The 26,509-nt window shown below is 36.8% G+C and overlaps 1 protein-coding gene across 1 annotated transcript in view; it reads left to right on the top strand.

Moving 5' to 3' along the window:
* Window positions 1-26,509, top strand: part of AGMO (alkylglycerol monooxygenase) — a 192,023-nt gene that overhangs the window by 99,460 nt on the left and 66,054 nt on the right. The window contains exons 9-12 of the mRNA XM_055709039.1: window positions 327-461; window positions 947-1,063; window positions 9,318-9,400; window positions 10,908-11,013. Of these exons, the coding sequence (XP_055565014.1) occupies window positions 327-461; window positions 947-1,063; window positions 9,318-9,400; window positions 10,908-11,013 (441 nt within the window). The remainder of the gene's footprint in view (window positions 1-326; window positions 462-946; window positions 1,064-9,317; window positions 9,401-10,907; window positions 11,014-26,509) is intronic.

Here is a 26,509-nt window from a genome sequence, read left to right as displayed (position 1 = left end):
ACCACATTTTAGTTTAAAACTACCATAAATACAGCTATACAATATACTGTTAAATGCTCTGGATTGATTACAGGAGAGATAGATTTTCCTCTGGGCAGAAGTCATTGTAATCCTCACTATAAACCAAGGGCTTGATATGGCTCCTGCCTATTTTAGTCAGGTTTTCTGAACTTCTGACTGTCTTCATCTATTCCTAATTTATTCTCTTCAGAGACTTTGAAAAATTATTTACTTGAGAGCTAAAACTGAATAACATACAATGTTTTACTAAGTTTTATTTTACTAACAATGAAAAATTACTTGCTGTTTTTTTGGGTATTTTTCAGTTACGTCCCTTGGCTCATATTTGGAACACATTTTGGGCCACACCTGGATTCTGCAGTAAGCTTTCTGTCATATTTAAAGGGCCAGGCTGGGGACCAGGCAAACCTAGACTTGGCCTTCCTGAGGAAATCCCAGTGGTAAATAGAACTTTACAGGCTTTCAGTTTTGTGTAATTTACTTGGACCTCTTTATGCTACTGGATCAATGTTAAAAACTCTACACATGCTATTTTAAATTAGCAAATTAGCAGTCATAAAGCATAGGGGAAGATGAAATGGAAACAGAAACTGAAGGAAATTAATGTTTTAGCTAGATTTTTTTCTTTTAATTTGAAGGAAAAAATATTTTTTATGTATCTTTTCATTATTCATTTCCTGAAGAGATTTTCAAAATTGTTCTATAGAATATTGTAATTTCTCTTTTTCCTTTACACACACACACTCTCTCTCTCTCTCTCACTTCAAACTCTTTCTCACACTAGATAGCAGATAAATTTGGTAGTAGATTATCTTGTGTAGCTACCTATGTTCCTTAATCTTTTTCTATGTTTGGAAGTATAAAGAATACTAAGGAATAACAGGTTGGAGCAGGTTACTGTTGAAGGCTGTTTTGCTTCATACAGATCACTGGAAAAGAAGTTCCCTTCAATCCAAGTGTACCAGCTTATCTCAATTGCTATGCAGTTGTACATTTTGCTGTAATAGTGGACTTCTATACTGAACTTCTTGCTACTGTGACTGTAAGTAATTCCTGTCTTTATGAAATAGCATCTGATGCTAACAGGAACATGACAACAACATGTTTAAATAATAAACCATTGAGTAAGGCTCTACAGCCTGACTCATATCTCATTTAAACTATTACAATAGTAATTTAATTCTGTAAAAAGTATCAATGTAAATGGCTAATCATATAATTATGTGATATTAAACACATAATGTTTGATATTACTAAACAATATTAAATAGCATATTAATTATTTAAAGATGAATATGCTTAAGTTAAGCAATGAAATTAAATCCGAATGTTCCATAGACGACGTATGTGTCTGCTTCAGTTTTTAGGACCTCATATCTCAGACCTGAAACTTTGTAGGTTTTACGATGTCAAGGTTGGCCATATTGTTAGATGCCAATAATGCCCAAGCTTTATAAGGAAGATTGCAAAGGTCTTACAGTGCTTGCAGGTGGGAAGCTTGGTGTCAGAACTTGACAGAGCTGGAGGAGCACAAACTTAGGGCAAAGCCTTCTTCCATTCTCAAAAATATAGCAGCACTGAAAGAAATATAGCAAGGAGAGGCACGTATTTACCACCTCGTGTTTAGACTGATGGGATCTCCCTGGTAACATGATGTGTGTCCTCTGTGGGTACTTGGCAGTCTCTGAAGGTGAACTACAAGGCCATCTCCACCTACAAGAAGTGAGAGATTAACTGCTTCCATGGATTCACACCCTTCCAGCCTCCTTTTCATTCTTGTTTCCTCGACAACTCTTTCTACTTTACTAAAGCTAAAATCTAGTTATGAAGTGTAATTTTAATGCATCTAATATTCCCACAAATCAGTCAAAGACCTATCAAAATGGAAGAAAAGTCTCAATTTGATGAAATGTGCTTTTGCTGCCTTCTTAAACCCTTTCTAAGACCTCCTGGGTTAAAGAGCAGTCTTGGGGTGTGTGTGTGTGCGTCATCCACGTTGCCACAGGCCTGCTGTCAGGGTGCCAAGGGCCCTGCTGGGTTCTTCAGCCTCCACCTGCCTGTGAACCTGTGATGTCCTGCCATGCTCACCCAGCGATCTGACCCTTGGCCAGCAGTGGTTACTGTCCCCTGCCCACCATGATGGATGTTGCGGGACAGCACCCTTCCTGCTGGGGCCATTGTCCTGTCCACAGGCTGCCACTGGCCCCCTGCCCCTTCCTCAGGAGCAGCCCCTCTCGCTGCACCCCGATGCCTTTGCCCATGACCAACGTGTCTGAGTCCAGCCAAGACACAGGTGTCTAGAAATAAGTTTCTTTTGTGTACCTGAATGTGGCTATCTGTGAAGGATTCCAGAGGATTGCTAAGCTATTTCAAAGCTGTCAGAAATCTAGTCGGAATTTTGCCATTTTGGTCTTCCGACTTGGACTTCCCTTTCGCATCCCAGGGCAAGAAGGGCAGGAGAGGGACTCTGCCTGCAATAATATCTTGGGATATGTGGCAGCAGGCCTATATCAGCTCTGACAGCTCTGCATATAATAGCTGATAACAGCCCTTTTTTTTCACATTTGTTGTTAGATGTATTCTGAGTAGCCCATCAGACTAGTAGAGTGATACAATTTTTGAGAAGAGTTTAAAGGGTAAGTATTTTATGTAGAATTCCTGATATAATATAAAAGCTACCTAGGGCATACTGGTCTGATTAAGTTACTCTACACAGTGTTCACCTCTATAAAGGGTCACACTGCAACAGCAGGGAATTCAGAGATTACTAAATCATCTGAGGCTTAGTCTATTCTAAGTAATTTCTGAGGACAGGAAATTAAGCCAAAGGTAAGGGTAAATACTGCCAATGTATACAAGATATACAGTATAAATTATTGCCAATGTTCTTATACTGAGAAAAGCCTCTGCAAGATTTTCCGGATATGCTTCTAGATTCCCACATACCAGAAGAAAGTCATATTTGCATAGGGATCAAACTGTGGTTTTTTTAAGTTGGTTGTTTTTTTGGTTTTTTACTTTGTTGCTGTTGCTTTTAGTGGCAAGAAGTAAGGAGTCTGCTCATGAGTTTTTTCCTATTTTATTCTTTTCTCTTTTTGCCTTTTTCTGGTCAAGGAAGGAAAAATGAGTGATCCGAATTGTTTTCTCTGCTGATAACTGCAGCTGTTTAAGAATAAGTAATAAGGGAATGTGAGAAATGCACCTGAGCTCCAGATGATCATTAAATTCTTTCAGTCATGGAGGAAAAATCTTGAAGATCCACCATTTATGAACTTCTTATAGAAAAACAACCAGAAAATTCTCTGCAAAAAATTGCAGGGTGATAAGGTAGTAAGGATAAGAAGTAGAGCACAGGGGACTAGAAGCACCTCATCTCAGGGCATAAACCTCAGCGTGGGCGTAGAAAGTGCTGGTCCCAAGGCAGAGTTCCAGCATTGCTCTGCAGTACAGTGGGGAAGCTGTCATGAGAAGGAAGCTTGTGTATGAGTAACTTTACTTGGCAAAAGTCTTTCTTCAATATCAGTTTTCCACTACCCTGAGTTATGAAATGTCTATGGATACAACTGGAACTTTCTGTCTGGCTATGAATTATGTCATAACTGTGGCATAGCTCCATAAATGGAGAAAGCTAACTGTTTTCCTCATTTTTAGGTATAAGTTCCATTTCATAATAGCCATAAGACACAGCACACAGCTATTGCATTTCTCAAGTGATTACAGTTGCTCAGTGTTTAGTCTCAAGCTCCGCAGAAGTGTTAAATTTCTCTATCCATAAAGAGCAACCATATACCTTCAGTCTGAATGACCTGTATTTAACTTCAAAAAGAGGAAAACAAGAAAGAACAAATACATATTTTCCACAGAAGAGAGTGTACAGTGGTTATTTTCTATATAGCGATCTGCGCTACATCCAGAGAACAAAAATTACTTCTGAGCTCTGCACATCTAGATCTGATCCAAAGCTCATTGAAAAAATGGGATTTGGATCAGTCCCACAGAGAGTGCTAGGAGTGTAAAACTGCAGTACGTTCAAAGCAAAAATCTCATAGCTCCAGAACTGCATGTGTCACATAAATCAAAGTGAAGTTTACCTTAAACACATTTTGCAGTGTCTTTTTTATTGTTGATAGATACCGTAACATTTGCTGTGCTTATAATGCTAGGAATATGCAAGCAGTTTCAGTTACATGAAAAGTAATAAGGGTTAAGGTAGATTTCTTGAAAGCTGAGAACACAAGTAGTACATCCATTCAGTAGGATATCACCAAGTACTGTATATGGAATATCGCTAAGAATGTACAATTTTTTTTTTAGGAATTCTAAGTTAAAATAAATTCATACAGACAAGGACACCTAACAGTACAGATTTCATAGCACTGTGTTAGCATTCTTCATTTGAATATCAAAAGTGTCTGATATATGACAGCAGGGCATCTACTAACTTAAAAAAAACATGCTGATACCATGCCTAGCAGTTCTCTTGAAACACTGAACACATCAGGATGAGAAAATGCATCCATGTTATTCTTCAAAAGGAATAAAACAACCTGACGTCTTTGAAATATAAAACTCAGTTTGGAATATTTGAATGTTTATGTAAATGCATATTTGGAATAACGCATTTTCTTTGTTAAAATGAGCTATTTTTTATTACTAAAAATCCCATAAAATAATTATGGTATTCTATTGATTATAAAGCCATGTAAACTTCTTCCCAAATTCTATAACCCCCACACACCTTTTTTTTTTAAGGCTCCAAGGTATTTTTAAAGCTTTCAATGAAGTCAAAATCCAACAGAAATATTTTTTTCTGTTTGATTGCAGCCAATAATCACATTGCAAAGTTGTGGCTGTCTTGTAATTGGGGAACCTGCTGTGGTCCCACAGGCTTCTTTGTTTATACAAATACTCCAGTATATAAATACTCATTTATTTTATATATACATCCATGCATATTATATTTAAGTGGAACAAGGATGCTAGCACTAATGAAGGTGTAAAAGACACGTTCTTTTCACACTGTAACTTGTGTATGTAGATTTAATATATGATGTTTAGTTTAGTGATATAACGCACTGACTATTTTGTTGATTTTGGTAGAGGATTGCCTAGAAAATGGATGCCTTAGCTGCCAGCATCCACTTCATAGGGCGATACGTGTTTGAAAGTAAATAAAAGAATTGAGGCAGCATGTAACTATACCACTGGAGCTGTAAAGAGAAAGTTATGGAAGCAAACTAATAATGCTAAAATTTATGCTACGTGGCTGGTTTTCTAAAAGCTGTTCTTCCCAAATGGTACCATACTGTATTTCACTGCAAGTTTCTTGATAGTCCTTGACTAGGAACACAAATAAGGGAGCACATTTTATTTTGCTGTATGCAAATGTTGTGTACGTATCTACAGTGAACGGTAACTTACACCTTCTATCTTCATGCTTCCAAGTAAGGCTTTATGCCTCACCCTTCATCACTCCAGAAAGCTGAAGACTTGGAAAGTGGGATGCTGCAACATTATTCAGGCATTATAGTGCCATGCATTTGGGTGAATCCGATGATAGTGCCAGTTTGCAATGAACTGTGTTCTGCAGGTTGCGCTTTAGAGTCCTCCAGTCCTTCACATTCTGGGCCACAGATGCTAGTGGACCATATGAAGTTTTACAAACAGCTAGTACTCAAAATGTTATGGTTCAAGTAGGAGAGCGTCTGAAGTGAAGTGGAAATTGGCCTGAAAAACAGAATCTGTAAAATATGATTATGCTTGGCTTAGGTAGTTATTATGCCAAAGAACCTCGTATAGCATTTTAACCATTTAAAGATAAAGGCTTGTTTACATTTGAGTTTGATTTTTCTAAATTATAAGGTTGCTTCAGTTCTTCTGATTTACTAACTTACATTAAAATGTATCCCTATTCCATTATTTTTTTTTTTTTTTTACTGGAAACCTGTGTTTAAAACTGAACTGCAACTCACTCAATAATTTCCTTTCAAGTTCTTAATCTATACTTCTTTCTTCTGTGGTTAGATAAATGTGGACAGTTACATGATAACTCCAGGATCCAGTTTTGCACATCTTAGAGAAGATGTTTAAGAGAAATTTGCAGGGTCACACTCCAAATTCTTGTATTCAGTCCTTTCTTTCCTTGTGGAGAGGAAGCTGCAGTCTGAATTACAATATTAGTTCCTCTAATACAAATTAGTTCCTCTAATATCAAGCTTATCATTATTTAAATGTCAATCAACAGAACAACAATAATAAAAATTGTTATTGTTTCCTGAAAATATATTAAAAGAGAATTTTTTATATTTTTTTCCATCTTCTAGAAAGAGCAGGTGAAATATATCTTTAAGCAAAGAAGAAAAAAAAAAAAAGTAGAAGTTATGAGAGAAAACAACACTAAAATATGACCCCAAAATATCTGCTATGGAGAAGTGTTTCTATCATCCACTCAAACCCAACTCAGTGCAGGGACCAAAGTAAGACTGTAGACATGCAGTCTAGCTAATGGTAAGAAACAGAATCATTCAGAAAGTTCTCTCTCTTGACTGATTACAGGAAAAACTTAAGTTAACAACCAGTTTTTAGGCACTGCAATAAAGGTATTTACATGAAGGTAGAATGAAACAGAACCTAATTTTTCTGAAACTGGAATCACAAGGAAACCCAAATGCCTAGGACTTGGTGCCTGGTTGTAGAATACTAGCCAGCTCAGAACACAGGGAGGGCAGAAAAGTGCAAAATCATGCAGCTTTTTTAAACTGGAAGTTGGAGACACCCTTATGCATTAATAGCAGGTACTACTGAATCCTTCCTGAACTCAAATGTTAACATTTGTTTCTCAAAACTTCTGCAGGTTCATTCATTTTCCATAAAGTGTGATTTTAGCCATATATTGTAAAGTAGTGATTACATTAATTGCTTAAAGTATAGATTTGATGTTCAGTTCTCTTTCCTGCTTAAGGGGGATGCAAAACCTTATGTTCCTTTTCTCAGAATAGTGCCCTGCCACTGTGGGAACATTTTTAAGGCAGTCTGTAGAAGCCAGTGCAATGCACTGGAAACACAAAGCAAAATCAGACCTACCTGCCCAGAAGGACTAGGTTTAAAAAAAGGTGTAATTCTCCAGCTTAAAAATGAGGACAGTCTCTAAGGAGGGAAGTCTTGAATTCCAGGCCTAGTTCCCTGGCAAACTCCTTTATTTGACAAGTAACAATCATTGAAAAACATATAAAAGCATTTCTAAGAAATTTATGGGTAAGTTCCCGTATGTCTGTGCCAAATCATGTTTTTCTTTGCTCACTTCTTGAATTTTTGTGTGACCCAGTTTCTACAGGAAGCTGAAGTAGGAATTGAACTTACTGTGGCTAGATGAGCAGTTTAAGAACTACTCATTTTATTAAACTTAGAGTCTGTGCCTGATTTTTATAAAAAAGCTCTGTCCAAAAATGTTGTCACTTCAAAACAAATTGCTTCATGTTAACAGTGGAAAGTCTTAAACTTAGGATAGCTGTAGGATTTGTAGATTCTAGAAACTGAAGTTTTCAAAAAGAGGACCCTCAATTTAGTCTTTCATTGGCATATTTTAAAACTTGTACCTGGAATTCGCAAATGTATTCCAAGTGGTACAAACATTGATAAAGGATTATAAGCCCATTAGAGCAATTTTCCCTTTCTTGTCTTGAGCAAGAGTCTCAACACATAACTGCTGTACTGAGTCCCCCCAGGGTTCGATATCTAGCTCAATATCCTGTCTCCTGTCATGGCCGATAGCAGAAGCGCCAGGGTAAGAGCAAATGAAAACCGTACAGAATATCCTTTCTCCAAGGTCTATATATAAGTGGATGATGGTGGTAATCATCAGTCTGAGGTGCTCTAAGTTTATCGTAAGGAGAAGTGGAATATATTGGAGATGTAACAGTGCATTAATGAGTTTGGTCTGTCCTGGTATAAATCTGTACAACAGTGCCTTGACAGGTGTCATTTGTGAGAAGTGTGTTCTGGCTTGTAAACTGGTGAGGCTGCTGTTCAGCTCACTCATTGCTGGGATTGTGTTTTCTTTGTTCAATAGCTTTGTTAAGGATATCTAAGTAGGTGCTTGTGATTCCTCAGAAAAACAGCAGAAACCTACCCAGCCTGAGTGTGTGGTTTGATGTGTTTTGCAAACATGGGCACTGTAAGTTCACACAGCTGTAAAACTTGAGAATATCCTCCTGTGGCCTCCCACGCTCACAGATACTTACCTTAGATCTCTTCGAGGGGTAGGGGCCACCACCAAAGGAAGGTAGACACGTCACCGAATGGGATTTATTGAAATCAGGGCAGACATTCATAGATTTTATTTTTCCAGTGCCTGTAACCTTGAACTGCAAGGTGCTGTTCATAAACCTTATCGCTAGTGAAGCCAGAAAGCATTCCTATAACTCAGCCAGATCTACTATTTTTGTCTTGGGTTTTTTTTGTTGTTTTTTAAATGAAAAAACAAAGGCTTTTTAAAACTAATATTTGAAAGGAAGTCAGGGAGGGAACAAAAACACTGATTAAATATTTGATTTACAAAGGCAGCTGTGTAGAATGCAAAAAATATTTAATAAATGAAAATAAAAAAATCAAGCGTCACAAAATAATTTCTGTTTTCCTGAGTTTTGTTTATATCATTTCAATGTAAGTTTCAAGGACATAAATTGTCAGTCTAGTACTCATCCAAGTATTAACACACATGTTAATGTTTAAAAATGTTTTAAGTCTCATTGAAGTTAATGGTATGAGTTGAAGACTTTTGCTGAATTGGGAACCAAGTGTTGGGTTGTCATGAAGGGACAACATTAATTTTGTTTCTTCTTAAGTATGGTCATGTTGTCATGTCATGTGAATTCTTATTCTCACCAATGTATTGAGTTTGGTGTCCATTGGGATCATAGATGACTATTTTAAAGACCTGGTAACAGAAGAAGAAGAAAAAGAACAAGACTGCTGGGATTTTTATCTAGAAATGAATTTGTCCCCTGTTGGGTAAAGGCATAAGGGAATCAAGTAACTTTGGGAAAACACATAGTATAGAAGGGAATATCTTAAACATTAATTTAGAAATACAGCATTCAGGAAACAACTGTAAAGGTGGTTACTCCAGGTAAGTGGGCTATCCAGAACGAATATTTTTTATTGCAAAATTGAAAGTAACAAATTACTTTAAAAACAGGCACTAACATCACTGAAGAAATTGAAGCTACCATACTGTTAAAACTCAATTTCTCTTCAGAAATTTAACCTAAATGAATGCTTTGTCTACTTTTTAACAGATGTTGTCCCAGGGAACTATTCTCCTGAGAATTGGCTTTATCATTCTGTCCCTGACCTCTTTCGGACTACTTTTGGAGAACAGGCAAGAAAGAAAGCGTACCCCTTCTTTTTTTTTTTCTCTCTCCCCCCGCTCCCGCATTGTTTATCACTATATGGAAATCTCAAGTGTGTCAGATATTATATCGATAAAGAAATATAGATACCCTGAGACACATGTGTGTAGTGGAATGAAGCTGGGTTAATTAGCATTGATAACATACAGCTGTGGGTTGGCTTCAGGGGCGGTGGGTTGGCTGATGTAGATGAGGTGCAGGTGTGGCTGGTTAAGTGGTTGAGAGCCAATGGAGAGAGAGCAGCCGAGGAAGAAGCAGAGAGGAAGAAACAAGAGAAGAGAGAGTGGGCCTTGAATGAGTTGAGATGAGGAGAAGGTAGCAGAGGGACTGGCATGAAGAGTATGCTGGTATGAGATGGTAAAAGACCTTGTTACAGCTTGATAGTCTGGAGAGTGCTGCGATACGTGTGTTGCCTGTTGACTAGAAAATAACGCATCACTAACCAGCACCTAAAGCCAGGAGTGTTCCCATAGCAATTAGTGGCAACGTCTATAATGTCCCTTGCAGAAAAGTTATAGAATGGGCTACTCATTCACACTCTATGCTTGCATTTGTTGTTGGGTCCACATCTCTGAGTCTGAGACACTGGCAGGCCAGTGAGACCTGCAGGCTGTCCCAAGGCTGTTCAAGATCAGACTGCAACCATAGTTCTGTCAGTCCTGTGTAGCATGCCATAGGTGTCAGGTACTGCGACGGTGTATGAAAAGCATGCAGTGTAGCTCAGAGTAGACTCAAAATCATGTGAAGGAAGGTGTAGAATTAAGGCTAAATTTAATCAGTATGGAATCAAATCAAATTGGTTCTTGAATTCACCAGCCCAGTGAGACACATGCTACAGAAGTAGCCCATATGGGCACTGTGACCCTAGAGAAGAGTAAAGAGCAGCTTCAGTTTCCTACAAAGAAACTATTTCCCTGCCAGGGCAGAAATGTGGAATAGAAGCTTGTTTTGAGGTTAAGGTGTCAGTTCTGCTTTGGGCCTGTTATTCATTATGTTTTCAGAAAGGAATACCTTTCACTTGTATGGACTGAACAGCTCATTTCAGGATAGGTGAAAATCTGTCAGTGTGCCAGAGGTGTGTATAACTTAGGGAGTTAATGTGAATTGGTAAACATTTACAGGAAAAAACTCCCAACCACCAACCCCCCAAAAAATGGATGAAAAGATTCTGAACTACTTATGTAGCAGTTTTCAGAATTGTGCTGTTGTCCAATTGATCAAAAGACAATAACCGTATATACAGCTACATTTGTGTGAGCTCGGGTATAGTTTGTGAGGAAGTGTATTCTCACCACCAGAAAATTCAGTGTTATAAGTCCATGTAGGGTGTACACTATAAAAACTTAACTATAAGGTTAAGAAACACGGCTTGGTGTGAGTGCAGGACATCACAGACTATTTCTACATTCTCTTTTTCACTAAAGTTAACAAAAAAGCAAAGATTGGACGTTAATCTTAATTACTTCCCATTCCTAGGTCCAAAGCAGGAATTTTGGAAATCACCCGTTGCTTAGTCTTCGTAGGTGTGTACAAACTTGGCTACTTAAGGAGTCAGTTTTCTTCCTTGGGCTATGCATATGAGGTAAGACATTTACTTTGAAACATCTATGTTGATGACTCCAGATGTTTTATCTTTATAGAAAAAGCAGAAACACTAAACATTTTTTATTTTGCTTCCTTTTTTATTATCCTGTATAAGTAGAATATTGATTTTTTATCTCTTTATTTCTCACTTATGATTAATTTGTAAGAAAATTATTGGATTTTGTTACAGAGATGCCAATTTACATTGAAAAAAAGTCAGAAAAGTGTATATTTAAAATTTCTTGCAAGAATAATATATTAGTGGCCATGTGCTTTGAAGTGAACAATAGAAATATGTTGCTGAATTTGAATTCATTAACCTACCTTTCATGGAATAAATCTGAAAATGCTTGGAGGCTGGAAGTGTCTTAAATATAAAATAATTTCTTCTGTACTTATACTGTACCTCAGAAACAGACTTTTAGCAATTGACAAAGATAGGATACTGGACTAAACAGACCTTTGGTCTGAATATGGTTGCTTATGTGTTCTTAGGACTTATTTTTATCCTGTTCGTGACTTTCATTTTTTAGCCTACCATATTTTTTTTCAGTATGGTTGGTATTTCAGAATAACACTTTTAATATTATCGGAGTTAAGTAACACTGAATCATTAATACAATTCTCATCTGAATAACATTCCCAAGCTACCAAGTGCTGGTTACCAGCAGAGATAATTATTGGCAAAATTATCAACAGGTTGCTAGATTAGTAGAACTGTTACCAGAAAGTTACATTTTGGCTTAAAACCAGAAAAAAATGAAACAAAACATTAAGGATTGAAACTCAAACCAAGTTCAAAATGGTTCCTTGGACTTGAAACATCTGCAAAATTTATAGCAATTTTCCTAATTGCAGCTTTCTGGTAGTGGTGCTGGTTCTTTTGCTTTTCTAAGAAATCAAGTAATAGGAGAATGGGAAAATATCTTATGCTACTGTGGGTCTTCTTTCTTTTTATTTTTTCTTTTGTCTTTTTACCTGTGATAGGAAACAATAACTATTGGACAGTACTTAAAGCTAGATAAATGCCACTAATGAATAATTGTTGGGGTTTTGTTTGTTTGTTTGTTTGTTTTTTTCGCCCCATATTGTCACATTGTCAAAGTTTTGGTGTATAAATCAAACAGTTCTTGAATTCGTTTGATAAGTCTGCCAGACCTCCAGAGATATTTTAAGGATTTTACTTGTTTAAATATAATTTGGAAAATGTTTTCATTAGTTACTGAATAGCCTACAACAGTAGATAGCCTTGAAGCAAATAATTCTAAAATTTGGCAATTAATTCTATGCTCCTTGAGATATAGCTCTAAGACTTGCATTATTATGTATTCTAACTGCATTTGGGGAGAATTATATGTCAAAAGATACACTCTCAATTTAAAAAATAATATAATTCATGTACTTGCCTTGTATAGGTGTATGTGTGCATATAGGTAAGCCTGTCTCTTAGTAAGAAATGAGTAGAAGAAAATGATCAGATTATCATTTCTATTGTTTATAGCTATATACAGCTTCCTGTTTTTTCATGAAGAAAATAAAATGGTTCTTATTCTGTCCTTTACATGTATCAGTGATTAAAATTTTAAATTTATTGCCATCTTGAGTTCTTCCCTACTGTACTTTTCTATCCTTTCTTGTGTCTATTGTTTTTCCTTTTATCCTTTATATTATACTTCTCCGTTACTCTTTTTTTAGTCCCTTGTTTGGCACTGACTAGGTAGTCCATGTTTAACAGGAAACAGAAGGACCTTGCTCACAGTTCTCTCTTGCTGAAAGAATAGGTGTTGTCCGAATCGTTTGCTCTCCATGACACCAGATTAGATAATGCTTCTGAATAATGCCAGTATGTCAACACTAGAGACTTACATTTCATCGTAAATCAACAAGTTTATGATATTAATGGCTTTTGTGATCATAGAATCATAAAAAAGTTTGTGTTGGAAGGGACCTTTAAAGGTCATCTAGTCCAACCCCCCTGCAATGAGCAAGGACATCTTCAAATAGATCAGGTTGCTCAGAGACCCGTCCAACCTGACCTTGAATGTTTCCAGGGATGGGGCATCCCCCACGTCTCTGCACAACCTGTTCCAGTGTTTTCCACCCTCATTGTAAAATATTTCTCCTTTATATCTAGTCCAAATATTTGTGAGGAACTTCAAAGGGTCCCCTGTTTTGATATAAGTGATCTGTTTTTCCCTCAATGCATTATAGTTTCTGGATTAATAATAGCAATGTTCTTATGAGTGTTAATATTGTTACGATGGGATTTTAATAAAAAAATTCAGGGCAAAGGGGAACTGCTAGAGATTTGACAATTTATCAGTTTGTCAATTGAAAAGTCTTCAAATGTTAGAGTTTTAGGTCAATATTGACCAGATCAATTTGAACCAGAAATACCAGAAAGTAAAATAAATAAATAAATAAATAAAAGGTTTTATCTGAAATTAAGTCTAAAATTTGTTTCTGTTCAACGAACAGGTCATCTATCTTCCATAGAATAATAGTATAGATAAGTTTGAACATCTTGAGAGGCACATAAATATGAGGCACATAAATATAGATCTATCTCATAAGCAATTTTAAAAATTTCTGCTACATATGACCTAGTTATTTTTATCTGCTTGCTTTTCAGCTTCGTTTGTTCTGTTTTGCTTTCAAATCCACGTACATTTTTTGAGAAGTGTAAATGAAAATATGTATTTAATATTTTGATTGCCTCATGTAAATATCCATCTTTAACATACACCTAGGTTTAGCAGACTAATCTTTTTAATATTATATTTCTAGTGCTCATAATTTGTAATACACTTAAATAATGTCCTCCTTACTCATCATCTCTATGTGTTACCAAATAAACAATTCTGTAGCAATCCAATATTAATGAGCAATAGGAATAGGTGCATGACATTATGTAAAAGAGTTTCTGTTGATTATTTTTTTTGTCTATAAGTTATGCTTTTTGGGGAACATTGGGATAAAGAAAAATGAACTGCAAGAAACATGATGGCACTACTCAATGTGTCTAGAATTTAACAAATAATTTTGTCCTAGCATTCTTAAGTTTATGTTGCACATTGCAGCAGATAAGCGCAAGACTGATTGTGCCAAAAGCATGTTGAATCATTAGTGAGAAAGTATATGACTTGTTTCTATATATGCTGGTTTTTTCCGTATGTTCATATTCCTCATGAATATTTTAGAACCAGTAGATAAGATTTCAGAAGTAAATATCCTTGCAATACTATTTGCAGGGTACTCTAATTAGCAAAAATAAGCAATTTAAACTTGAAATGATTGCATTAAGCTCATAAGAAGGTCTGACAATTATCAGAACTACTATGGGAGGAAGGCCGCCTGGGTGAAAACTAGAAAGAAAATAGAGAAATGAGAGAAAACTAGGAAAGCAGTGAGAGAAGAGCAGAGAAAACAAGGAGCAAGCCTTTCCCATTATGCCATTAAATTAGCTCGGGTGGGTGTGAGCAAAGCAGCGAACGATTGCAATTCCAGCATGAGGAGCAGTCCTGCCCTCTGGCTCCAGCCTCTTACCCTTGCTGCCCAGCTAATTGGGTTAGCCAGCTGGTCCGACTTACGCAGCCAAAGATTTTTCTTCAGATAAGAGATGCAACTTGTGGTGGAGCAAGAAATGTTTCTAATCCTGAGGCTCAGGGAAGGTGGAAGTAACATTAAGCTAGAGGTGTGTAAGAATGAAGGAGTTTTGCTTTTGCTAAAGCTGCAATTTTAATGTGGTTGATAATTGTCCACAGTCTAGTAAGTACACATTGGTTTATTGATACTTTGAAGTTGTGTGTTACCAGCCTTGGTTCCATATGAAAATTATGTTATTTTTCTGATCGTTTCAAGATATTGTTTTCCTTGCTGCTGTATTTGAAGTCCTTCCAAGATACGATCCTGGGGGATCTCTCCCGGTGCCCTTTCCTTCTCCAAACAAGACAGTAATTTGAAGTTATCAGAGTTAGAAAAGTGACCTTTTTTTTTTTCTTATGGAAGGCAGAACAATGCACATTTCTCAGCATGCATTTTCTGTTTTGTGCACTGTATGTATTTCATATGGATGGATAGGTGAAAGAAGCAGGGGTTCTTTCATGGTTTGTTTTGTGTGTGTGTGTTTAAGCAAAAAAAAGTTGGTGATGTTTGAGCAAATGTTTAGACCTTGAGAAACTTGTTTCTTGGGTGGAGGTCACTGAAAACCTTGATGATAGGGGCAGATATATTTGACTGGTTAGATAGTAAACTGAGGAGCTAGAGCTAACGTGTTTCTGCTTGAAGATCTATGCTGCCACATCCTATACTAGTTAGTTTTCTTTAGGCTGATTACTTCATGCCTGTGTAACGTGATGACCATGTGTATTACTACAGCCAAATAACTTTCTGTCAGACTGGGCCTGGAGTCTCCTAACCACCTGGAGGTAGCAGAAAACATTGCTTGTGTGTTCAGTTATGTGACAGTTCAGCAGGCACGATATGTAAAAATAAATCTGTGATGATGGTGCACCTCTTCAAAGTGTTTCCATCCGACTGCTTGGCTTTGGCATCAGCCAGCATATTCCATGAGCTGATTTTGGTCAAGCACTGGCTGTTATTTGACAGTAGTACTAATGAGGAGCAAGTAGAAATGGGAGCCATTGACATGTTGCTGGAACTCTTTTAAGTATTTTCACCAACTCTCATAGTGGCTGTGGCTCAGTACTGAGAGACACTCTTAAACTAAGAAGCTAGGAGTGAGGAAGCTGGAGGAGGAAATACAGATATCTGTCTTGATGTGCTTGCTTGTCTTTTACCTTTGTCTCAGTGAAGACATTGTATCTGAGAGTAAACCTCTTCACTCAGCCTTCTCCTGCACTGCAGCTTCCTGGACCGCCTGGCTATGAAAGGATGGCCAGGCATGTATTAATTTACAGGCTGGAAGGGCAAAAATCTAGGACAACTTTCACTGGGGAAAAGAGAGAAAGAGCGGTTGTGTACATGTGTGATATTTTAAATTAATAACTTGTTTTCTTTTCTGTTTTATATGAGCATGTGGTGCGTTAGAAATATAACCAACTTTGGAAGACATATAAAATCTTGTGCTGCAGGATATAATTCAGCCCTTAAGCAATGAAGGCAGAAGTGAACTTCATTATGGTCAAATTGTTCACTTACCCCTCCAGAGTATCTAAACTTGGTAGATGCAGCAGCTCCAAATGGTTTTGGAGGCAGTATTCTGTACCGAATGGACTGCTTCTCTGACCTTTGATGCAATTCTGGTATTTCTTATAAATGTGTCAGCTAATTTCTCTGGATAAAATATATAATATCTCTTTATTAAAGAACTGATTTGCACTGTATTCTGTGTTCCACAGCAGTCCCTCTTAATGTGATGTATTACCACAGTACTTATTTCTCCTTTCATCGTACAAAGACTTGCTGTTACCTCACTTGTTTCTTAGTGTAATTTACCAGCGTTGGAATACTGACTTATGAGTACTGACTTAAAACAAACATTTACTCATAAGAACTTATTTCCACATCAATGATAGTTTTCTGCTCTGTAGCCTTTTTCCTTAGTCCCTCGTTATGATCATTTGTGCCACATTTCAAAGAGCAGCATATCCCGTATTTGGTTTCCATTAAGGTGAAAGCTCCATGCCCTGTGCTATGATTTATGACCTCTGCATTTATGCAGTCTCTGAGTCCTAACTAGATTGGCTTGTTATTTGAAATGTATTTTAGAAATGAAGGTGGAGATGGAAGGAAACTCTACTGCCTTATGATAAAAAGCCTTGTCAACACACATGGAATTAAACAAACAGGAGTTGTAATCTATATTTTCTATGTTAGCTTCATTCAGAAAAGTCCTCTGTATCATGCAGTGTATCCCAGGGACTGGACCTTTAATATTCTTGACAACTGCCCTAAGGGGAATAATGTCCCTTAGAAAAAGTCACAGTAAAATCTGGCAGTAGATTAAGTTAGTTTCCACTTAGGTGTGACAGCAGAGTCATTACTGATTTTAGACTTAGCCAGTTTGAGAGTCGGCTTCACCACCATCAACTAAAGACTATGATGTATAGTTCCAGATGCTCTGGCCAATTGACCGTAAAATTGCTCCGCATTTCTGGCAGAGCAGCCAAGCTGGAGCTTTTAAAATCTCCACTCCCCAAGCTCAACACCCTCCCCCCTCTGCTTAAAAGCTGCTCATTATTCTTCTTCTGCCCGCTGATCTTAGCAAAAGAAAAACTTCTGGAATCAATTAGAAGTGTCTGCACTTGATGAGATTTGCACGTGAGTTCAGAATTGCGAGGCTTTGATAGTGTCAGCCAACAGCTGCAGTTTCAGGTGGTAAAATCGGGGAAGGAATTTTCCAGGGTTTATTTACAATCATAAAATAAAACAAAAATCAAGACAAGTTGGAAACCATCTAACGTGTCATTAAAATGAAGCCTGAATTGGGTTATATATTTATTTTGTCTGAAAAAAGTAAACTGGTGGTTTATTATCAGGATCTTTTCAATTACTTTGCAATTATTAGGCTATATAGAGTGGTTGTAATAAAATGCAAGCTATGGTCTGCTTGCTGTAGTTTTAACTATGAAAGAGGCATCTGCTATTACTTTTGTCACTTTAATTGCTTGACAAGACAAGGAGGTAGTTATACTTAATAGAAATCAGAAGCGTGCAGTCAACGAGGAAGCAAAGGTGGTGTACTCTGAAGATAGAAAATACATATTCATGTATGCTGTTTGAAATTTTGTGTCTTGTTCTGTCAACACTCGTGTTGATAGTTGTGAAGATTATTTTCTGGCCCTTCTTAGCCCAAAGCAGTGAGCGATTGGCTTGTATCTGTATGTAATGTTTGTTTCAAAGGTAATAGCCATGTCAAATGAAATTACTAATGTTCAGTTACACAGGGTGTCTTTGTAAAAATGAAACTGTGCCATTTCACACATGTTGTTACTAATTTGCATTGCAGGCTTGTTTGGTTCATTAGTCAAAGCATAATTCTTCTAAAGGCCAGTAATGCTACAAACCCCATCAAACTGCATTCTTCTCTACATCATAATAACACATGGATAATAATAGAAATCTCCATACCAGTGAATTGCTTCACTGATATTAATCCCTGGTGACAACTGACATATTCCACATGGGTAGATGTTTCTGTCTATGTAATTGCAGTTCCAGTACTAAAGTATTAACTGACTTTTCTTTTAATTATTATTTGTTAATGCACAAATGCCTGTATATGTTTCATAGCTGGATTTTTTCTGCAGAGCTAGTACTGTTAGGAAAACTAATCTGTAGAGTATTTTTACATTTCTTTTTCTCCCATTAAAGAGGCTAACAAAATAATTCTAGTGAAGAAGTACTCAGATAATTCCTTGTTTGCAGTATTAGTTATCTGTGTAAGCACAGAGGCACCTCTGCATCACAACACAAGCAGTGCTGGTGTGCACTGGATTGAGAGGCAGGCATGCAGACAGACCCTGCGACGTATGGATTCTGTCGGAGATGTGCAGGCAGTCGGCGCAGACTCGTGTTTCCTATGCTTGACAGTGCCAGTGCTTACTGCTCAGTTTACACTCATACATTTTACATTCAATGCTGGTTTAAAAGTATAGCATAAAGCATATTGAAACCTCTGAGTTAAGGGCAAGGGTGACATGAATGATTGCTGTGTCCCGAATGAAATCCACTGGGTTATTTGCTGAGATTCCCATCCACGCATAAGTACCTTCTGTATATGTCAAACTGTGTCCCCAACCGTGCTGAGCTCCCCCCTCAGAGCAGGGAGACTTCCAGCCCCACCGCACGCGGCGGCTGTGTGTGTGTGTTTGGTAGCCCAGCTGTCTTTAGCCTTTCAAGCTCACCTCTGGTGTATGTGTATATTAGGACAACCTGATAGGCAAGATTAGTAGATTTCTTTCCAAAATCAGAAAGTCTGCCACCAAAACTATTGCAGGTGGGAATTGTCCTAATCTTAGAGAGGAGAGTGTACCTGTATTCCAAAGACCGTGAAGGCAGATGGCTTAGTTTGAATTTTATCCTCAACATAACAGGCTGAGGGATTGAATTAGATCTTAGAAGATGACAGCTTTAATTAAACTAGCTATTTCTGATGTGGAATACATCTGGGTTTGGTAGATATAAGGTGACCACAAAGAACCAGCATAGTATTTAAAGCATTTTGGATACTTTTGTCGTACAAGATTTAAACAGAGAAAAACCAAATGTAAAAAGACATGCAGTCTGGGGTAACTCAATTTATATGTCTTGCAAGGAAAATGGAGATACAAGATTCTTCTTTCCATAAACGTCCCTTCCCACTTCTGCAACAGTGAGCAGAATATGGCAGCTGTGAAAACTTAGCATTCCTGGAACAGAATGTCTGTGCAGGACACACAGCTGGGCTGTAGCATAGTCCATTGGAAAGCCAAATCAATACCTGTAATTAGGAAACCAGAAATTTAATCAAAATATACTTGAATATATTTTATTAGAATTTATGATTAAAAAAAATTAATAATCTTTTTCTCAGTCTATTTTTTCAGAAGCTTCTCTTGAAAAACAAAGAACAAAAAGCACAGTAAAAGTCAAGCCTCTGTTTTTCTACTAGCAGCACCTGAAATAACCACAGAGACTGAAAACTAGTTCAGGACATCTGGGCAATTGCATGCTAAATTCTAACCAGCCAGTGCCTCCTGCCTAAAGTGGGCAATAGATCAGTAAGATAAAATCAAGCCATTATCTGTGCTGTGATTTTTTTTATTATTATTATTGCCTTGTTATATCATTCCTTTGTGCAAGTTCTGTTTTCTATGATGTTTAGAATATATAGGGAATATAGAGAAAGCGACAATGCTATATTTATTTTTGCATTTAGGTATTACGTAAGGCAAAGAGAATGTTTTAAAATATCCTTCTCCTGCCAATGCCAAATAAAAATTGCCTGATGAAAGAAGATTAGCAAATGCTATATTTAACAACTAATTCCCAAATGCAGAACACACAAAACATTTTGTATGTTTAAAAGTTGGAAATAGGTGTTATGGGAAAAAAGTACGTGTAAAGCTCTAGTTATCACTTGAAACTAAGGCAAAATAATGCAGCAACCCTCTATGGAGAGTGAGAGTGATCACATCTGTCCTGACAGAATTTGTTTTGTTTATCTTCATATGGAGCCCATGAAATGCCTGGAATAGGTTGTTTATTTTGCTGGTTGGAAGCTAATACACAGTTGAAAATGCCTGGGTTTAGTTTAAACGTTTTCATTTTCATGGAGCAAAGGATGCTATATGTTGTCCTTAACTATTACCGGAATTCATTGTACATCTGCATGTGACTATAAATCTCTAGATATATTTATTTATCTTCTTGTTGGCTTCATGTAAGTTGGCTAGAAAGAATGGTCAGATATTAGGAAACGGTTAAAAGTGTAAATTAAGCAGGATGTTAGGAAGCAGAATCTGGCCATTAACTGCATTGTTTTATATCCACATGTCTCCATACCTATCTCTAGTTTCCATTGCCTGCAAACAATCTAGTTAGAGTATAACATCTCAGGGCAGATACCCGCCTTTGTGCATACATAAAAGGGCTTACCCCACTTCTGTGCTCTGTCTAAGCAGTGAATAGAGCCACCATCATCCCGCTTATATTCCTGGTCATTTTTTGTTCCTGACTTTCAAGTGAAGCTTATTAAACAATTCCCTTGTTCAGAAAACTCAGGGCTTATCTATACGTATTTTTTTAAGTTCTCTGTTGTCTTCAGCTGAGTACGATCTAGTACAGTACCAGGTGCACTCAGGAGACTAATTCTAATATCTTGTTGGTCCATCTCCACTTTAAATGGAAGTGTTGACCTAAACTGAGTCCACTCCAAATGTATACTTCATACTATATGCATGCATGTTAATTAGCTTCTGTGGTTATTGAGGCTTATTAAAATTCATCTTCAGACTATAAAATGTGTAAAAAAGGATCAATTTTTTCACTTTCCTTTCTCCTTCTTTTCCCTTTTGTTACATTTTTTTTCTACGTGTGAAAAAGGAAAAGATATTAAAAAGGAAATGGAGAAGATTAATATGAGGACTCAGACGAATTAATTCAAAAATAGAAAAATAAAAAGCAAAAAATATATATTATTAATGGTATATTATTAATGGGGAATTTCCAAGAACAACTTTAATAATTTTTAGCACTTGTCTTTGTATCCGTGGCCATGATTTCTAATTAAATCTATTGGCTACAGACAGAATTGTTCATACCATTTTATAACACTCTGTTGGTAAATACACAGTAGTAAACATATTTTGTTCCATCCATGTGCCAAATATTTGAATCTGTCAGTAAATGCGCACAGCTCTGCTGGAGTCTCAGACTGCCATTTCTCAATGTGCTCTGCCCTTTTAATTCAAGTAGTAGAGAACTATAGGAAAATTTTATTTTCTGGTTCACTAACCAAATCAAAATAAAATAAACCCTACAAAATAATTTGAGGTCACTCAAAACTGGAAGTCTTTTCACTTCTTTTGCAAAATGGAAGACAAATACAGACAAGTTGGGGGCAGGTAATTAGCATATCTCATTCTACTTGGACTCTTGTACTGATACATTTTTATTTCACTTTACAGTTGGGTAGTTTTTCCTTACTATTATAAAATGAGAACAGTGAAATGCTAGAAGAAAATATTGTCTGAAACAAAGTAATCTCATTCAAACTTATCCATTTATAAGAAAATCAAAAGTCTTCAATGTGCTGTAAGCTCATTGATCTTGAAATGACACATTTCAAGAAATACATTGAGAAAATTGTCCCATCTGTACTTACAAGAGCACAGATTAGTGAGCGTTTCATCTGAATAGTTGTATGAGGATCTTGCTGATGCGGGTAAGAAGCTTTCCATTAGCAGAGGGCAACTGGATATTAAAAAGAGCAAACACTGGAATTTTAACACAGTCCTTGGTATTGGTAGAATATTAGTGCTTGAGTTTGAGTAATGTATAATGACAGAAACAAATTGGGGTGTGAAAAAGCTGATCTCAAAGGTAGCTCATGTGAAACAGATCATTCTAGAGTAAGAAATTCTCAGTAGAGGCTCCATGAAGGACTTAAAAAACCCTTTCATAGCTTGAAGGCCAGCTGAGTTCGTCTTGGGGGGGGGGGGGGGCGCGCGGGCAGAGGGCAGGGGAGAGAAAGAGTCCGTGTTGTAAGAGTCTGTGTTCTACATATATATGTAGTGCATAGCTATCAATGAATTATATCAAAGAAAAAGAAACAAATTTTAATAGCATGGTATGTTCTTATATAACTTTTATTTCCCACTGTAATGTCAATTTATACAGTGTTACTCTGATTAAGAACAGTGATAGAACAAATATAGTTTTATAACCTTAATTTTTATATAAATTGATGCCATCTTAACTTGGTGGTTTTAAGTATCTTATTGGACTATTTATCACCATCGAAGTATTTACTAATTTCTTCCAAGTTCTTATAAAAAGTCTCAATACACTGTATGAATCAAGTCTCCTCCTTCCATGCAGTGATGTAAAACTGACTGCTCCTTTCCTGGTTAGTGGAGAATTAAGAGAAAAACAGGATCTTTAGTGGAACCAGGTTTATTTCTTCGGCTTTGTAAACTTTGTGGCTTTCAGAACTTATTAGCATCAAATAAAAATCGAAAACATCAGATTGAAAAACTAACAAAAATAATAGCTGTGAAAGCAGCATGCAAGCAAAACTGGTCCATTTTTCCTGGACAGTTCACATAAAATCTGCCCAACCAACTACTTTACATTATGTGACGTTTTATTTTGATCTTTGTGGAGATCAAATTATGTGGTATTCAGGACTTTATTTTGCTTTGCAATGTGCAGTAATCCATACTATTAAACTCTAGCATATTGCAACGTTAGAATCTGCATGTGTTGGACTGCATGTCTGGGCATATATGCCAGTAATTTCAGAGAACCCATAATGCATTTGGCAGTGGAGATTGATTTTTCAGAATTATTCGTGTGTGGACAATTGTTTGCCTCTTGGCTTAGACAGTCTTTAGAATGTAAATCAGCTTTGGAAAATTGTTGTTGAAAGGGAGCCATGTTAGCCTAATGGCTCAGAAACAGAAGCTATAGTTAATACCTTTCAAAACAAAGGTAGGTCATCAGCTGAATAGCTGTCTGAAGGAAAACTGAGCTAAGACAGCTGACAATCACTTTTACCTTCAGTGCAAGGTGTGGTCGTCTTTGGGGGAAGGACTTGGAAATTGGTGACTGTCAAGTATGTTATTAGATGCAACATTATTCTCTGTTGCACTGAGTATGCATATTCAAATATTAGCCAGGTTAAAAGCGCAGTGGAAGAACAGCGTGGCGGTGAAGGCAGGCATGACAGACCCTCTCCAGTCTGTGCAGGGCATGACTGGTCCAAAGGGTACCTGTAATGATCTGGGAGAGAGTTAGGTTAAGGATAGGAAGTAGGGAGGATCTGTACATTCTCCCAAACTTCTTTTCTTACCTCCTTTGTAAAGGAACTGAATGGTAAGAAGTTGCTTCTCTTGATACCACCCCAGCAATACTTAAAATTCAAACTTTACAGGGAGAGTGTGAAATAAGAAAGGAGCCTTGGGTTTTTACAGCATTATCTGCACATCTTCTATTACATTCTTCCAGCCCAGCTGCCCTGATTTCTAAAGTATTTAGTCATGACCTTGCAGGTTATCTCTTTATAGTTTGGGGACAAGGTTGAGGTGGTTGGATGTAATATAGGCATATGCTATTCTTATTTCTCCTATGCTCGTGAGTTCCTGAATCAGTCATTTAAGCCTAAATGTGATGCTGGATTGTTCTTTTGTCCCAGACTGCAGAGGAGATGTTGCTGTTGTTCATATTCATCAGCAGGAGTTTTCTCCCTTAAAATTTGTATGAAGTCATCAAAACTGCAGGTTCAGCTAATGTTGTAGTAATGCCAGGCAAGAATGCTGTATGACTTTTCCCCACCATCATTTCCCTATTACGGTTAATGCAGTCCATCTTACTGAAACCAAAAAGCTATTGCCAGTACACCTCTTAAATTATTCTCAAGCTGCCAGCTGTGCCATTTGACTTTGATCCTTTCTTTCATGGTAATTGTCATGCTGAAATGTAAAACTAAAATATATTCTGCACGAAGTGCCACCTTTTCGTACTTTGGAGGATATTAATCTTCATGAGATTTCTGCAGATTTTACGTGCTATTAATAGTCTTCTCTATGTGCTATTGCTGCCATCAAGTGTAATTATATAATTATGCATGTGTAACTATTCCTGTACAGTAGTTGTTAAGGAATGCCAGCTCTCTGGAGCTCATTCACATCCGGTATTTTCATACTGCTTAGCTTAAAAATAACACTTAGCATTACATGAAACACCTCGTTGTTTTATTTTAATGGAAGCTAAAAAATATTGAAAAACTCTGATTGGATATGCACTTTGAAGTATGTTGCTGAACAGAAGAATAGATTGCCTTGTGATTAGCTGAAATTTGGTAGTTTAGTGACTTGCTTTCCTGTTTTGTTTTGCTCTCACTGTTAAGATAATTGAGAAAAACTGTGGAGTCATCAGTGTAAATAAATCCCTCCATTAATGCAAACAATCATATTCACCTTTCCAGTGATTATTACATGCTAGGAAAAACAGCTCTAAAATATTTTTTCTGGCCAATCTGGTTTTAAAAAATGCTTTTTAAGTATGAAAATTGGTATTATATCGGATTCAAAATATTGAGAGGAAAATACTTTTCAACTGTTTATTTAGGGCTTTAGGGATCTCATTGTTAACATTTGGATGGTTTTGACCTTTGCTGTATTAAGGAGGTCTTGAAGCACCTCGCTGTCCATTAACTACAGTATCAAATCTGTATTTTAATGCACTAATGAGAGGCTGGACTGCAAATAGTAAAATGCTTCATTGCTACAATTACTGTTTGCAATGTGCTGCTTAAGAATAAAAATTTTGTTTACTAACTCTGAAGTCAACCTAGTTGGCATCCAGGTATTCTAAGAGTTGTTCAAGGTACTGTCAAGTCCCAGAACAAAATGATAATAATGATAGACCTGCTCCCAGCCATGTACAGTGTAAACACGAGACAAAAGGCAGCAGATGAATGTGGACAAGTATTAGGACCACTGGGGGAGAAATCACAAAGTATTTCTATGAAGACTGAGCTTGTTGATAATGGCAGCTAAAAGAATTAGCTCAGGGAACAGAGAGATATGCTGAAGAGATCCTTAAAATGTTGAAAATTAGCTTACTTTTCACAAGAGAGCCAAAGGAAATATACATAGAGAGGAATGACACAACCAAAGGAACAGTCTAAGATACCCATTTATTTCAATAGCATTCTGGGTGGACATCAGTGAGGTATAAAGGTTTTGGCAGAGTTGCTGTATTGGAGATATGAGAAGATGAGGGCCTGGATGAGAATCCTGGATGCGTGAATGAATGAGACTAATTATCTCGGTTATGTTGTTAGGAAAGAATCTGCGCGTGTGGATATGGGGAATCTCAGGAGAGATGGAATCGAAGATGATATATAAACCATCATGATGATATCTAGAATTATAGGGAAAGAGGGAGGTAAAATTTAGCTGGAAACAGAGGAAAGAAATAATTCAAACTATATTTAACCTAAACTGACAATGAGACACATAGTAATATTGGGAAGGCTGCAATTTATCTGGTGGGGGGAAAGGGTTGAGGCTTGGAGAAGAGAGTGTGATCTGCATAAAGATGATAAAATTTGTGCTAGGAGTAACAATATCTAGAGGAGTATAAAAGTAGAACAAGGACAGAGCTTGCACAAAAACTTGGTGTACCTGAACTGTACATGATAGCATAAAAACTTGATGTATCTGTTGAGCCCTACATAATGGCATAATATAAACTTTATTTATACTAATCTATACAAAAGATCTTTTGAGTAAAAGAAAAAATGATATAAATATTTTTTATTTAAAGAAAAAAAGTCAAAATATACAACAGATTAATAGATTTATCCTTGCAGAGTTCACAGTGGTGAGACTTTTTTTGAGCACATGCAAATGACTTTTTCTGGCAACTGGGACCAAATATTATCCCTGGTCATGATGCAACAGTGCTTCAATACTACAAAAAGACTTTACCATTGTCAGAGAGAATTGACTGAGGATTCCTCTCTGAAATAGCGATTGTTCACCCACCAATATCTTCTGCAAAAGCAGGAATAAATTGCAGTAGTGTTGAGAATTCATTAAACAGTGCTTGTGACAATTCGACAGCCAGAAGAATTAGTGACCAGGATGCTAGATAGCAGTTAAATCTTTGCCATTGTCTGTCCTGGCTGGTGAACACAATAAATGTGTAGACACTTGCCTTTAATCTGGGCAAATTTAATTTATTAGCTCTCTTCATATGAAAAAGGACTCTAAAATAAACCTTAATATTTATAAACATTTCCAGAAAAAAGGAAAGAGCAA

This window comes from Falco cherrug, chromosome 4, assembly GCF_023634085.1.
Source record: "Falco cherrug isolate bFalChe1 chromosome 4, bFalChe1.pri, whole genome shotgun sequence".
In the NCBI taxonomy this organism is placed as follows: domain Eukaryota; kingdom Metazoa; phylum Chordata; class Aves; order Falconiformes; family Falconidae; genus Falco; species Falco cherrug.
Note: the sequence above shows the minus strand (reverse complement) of the source record. Positions and strands in the feature narration are given on the sequence as shown.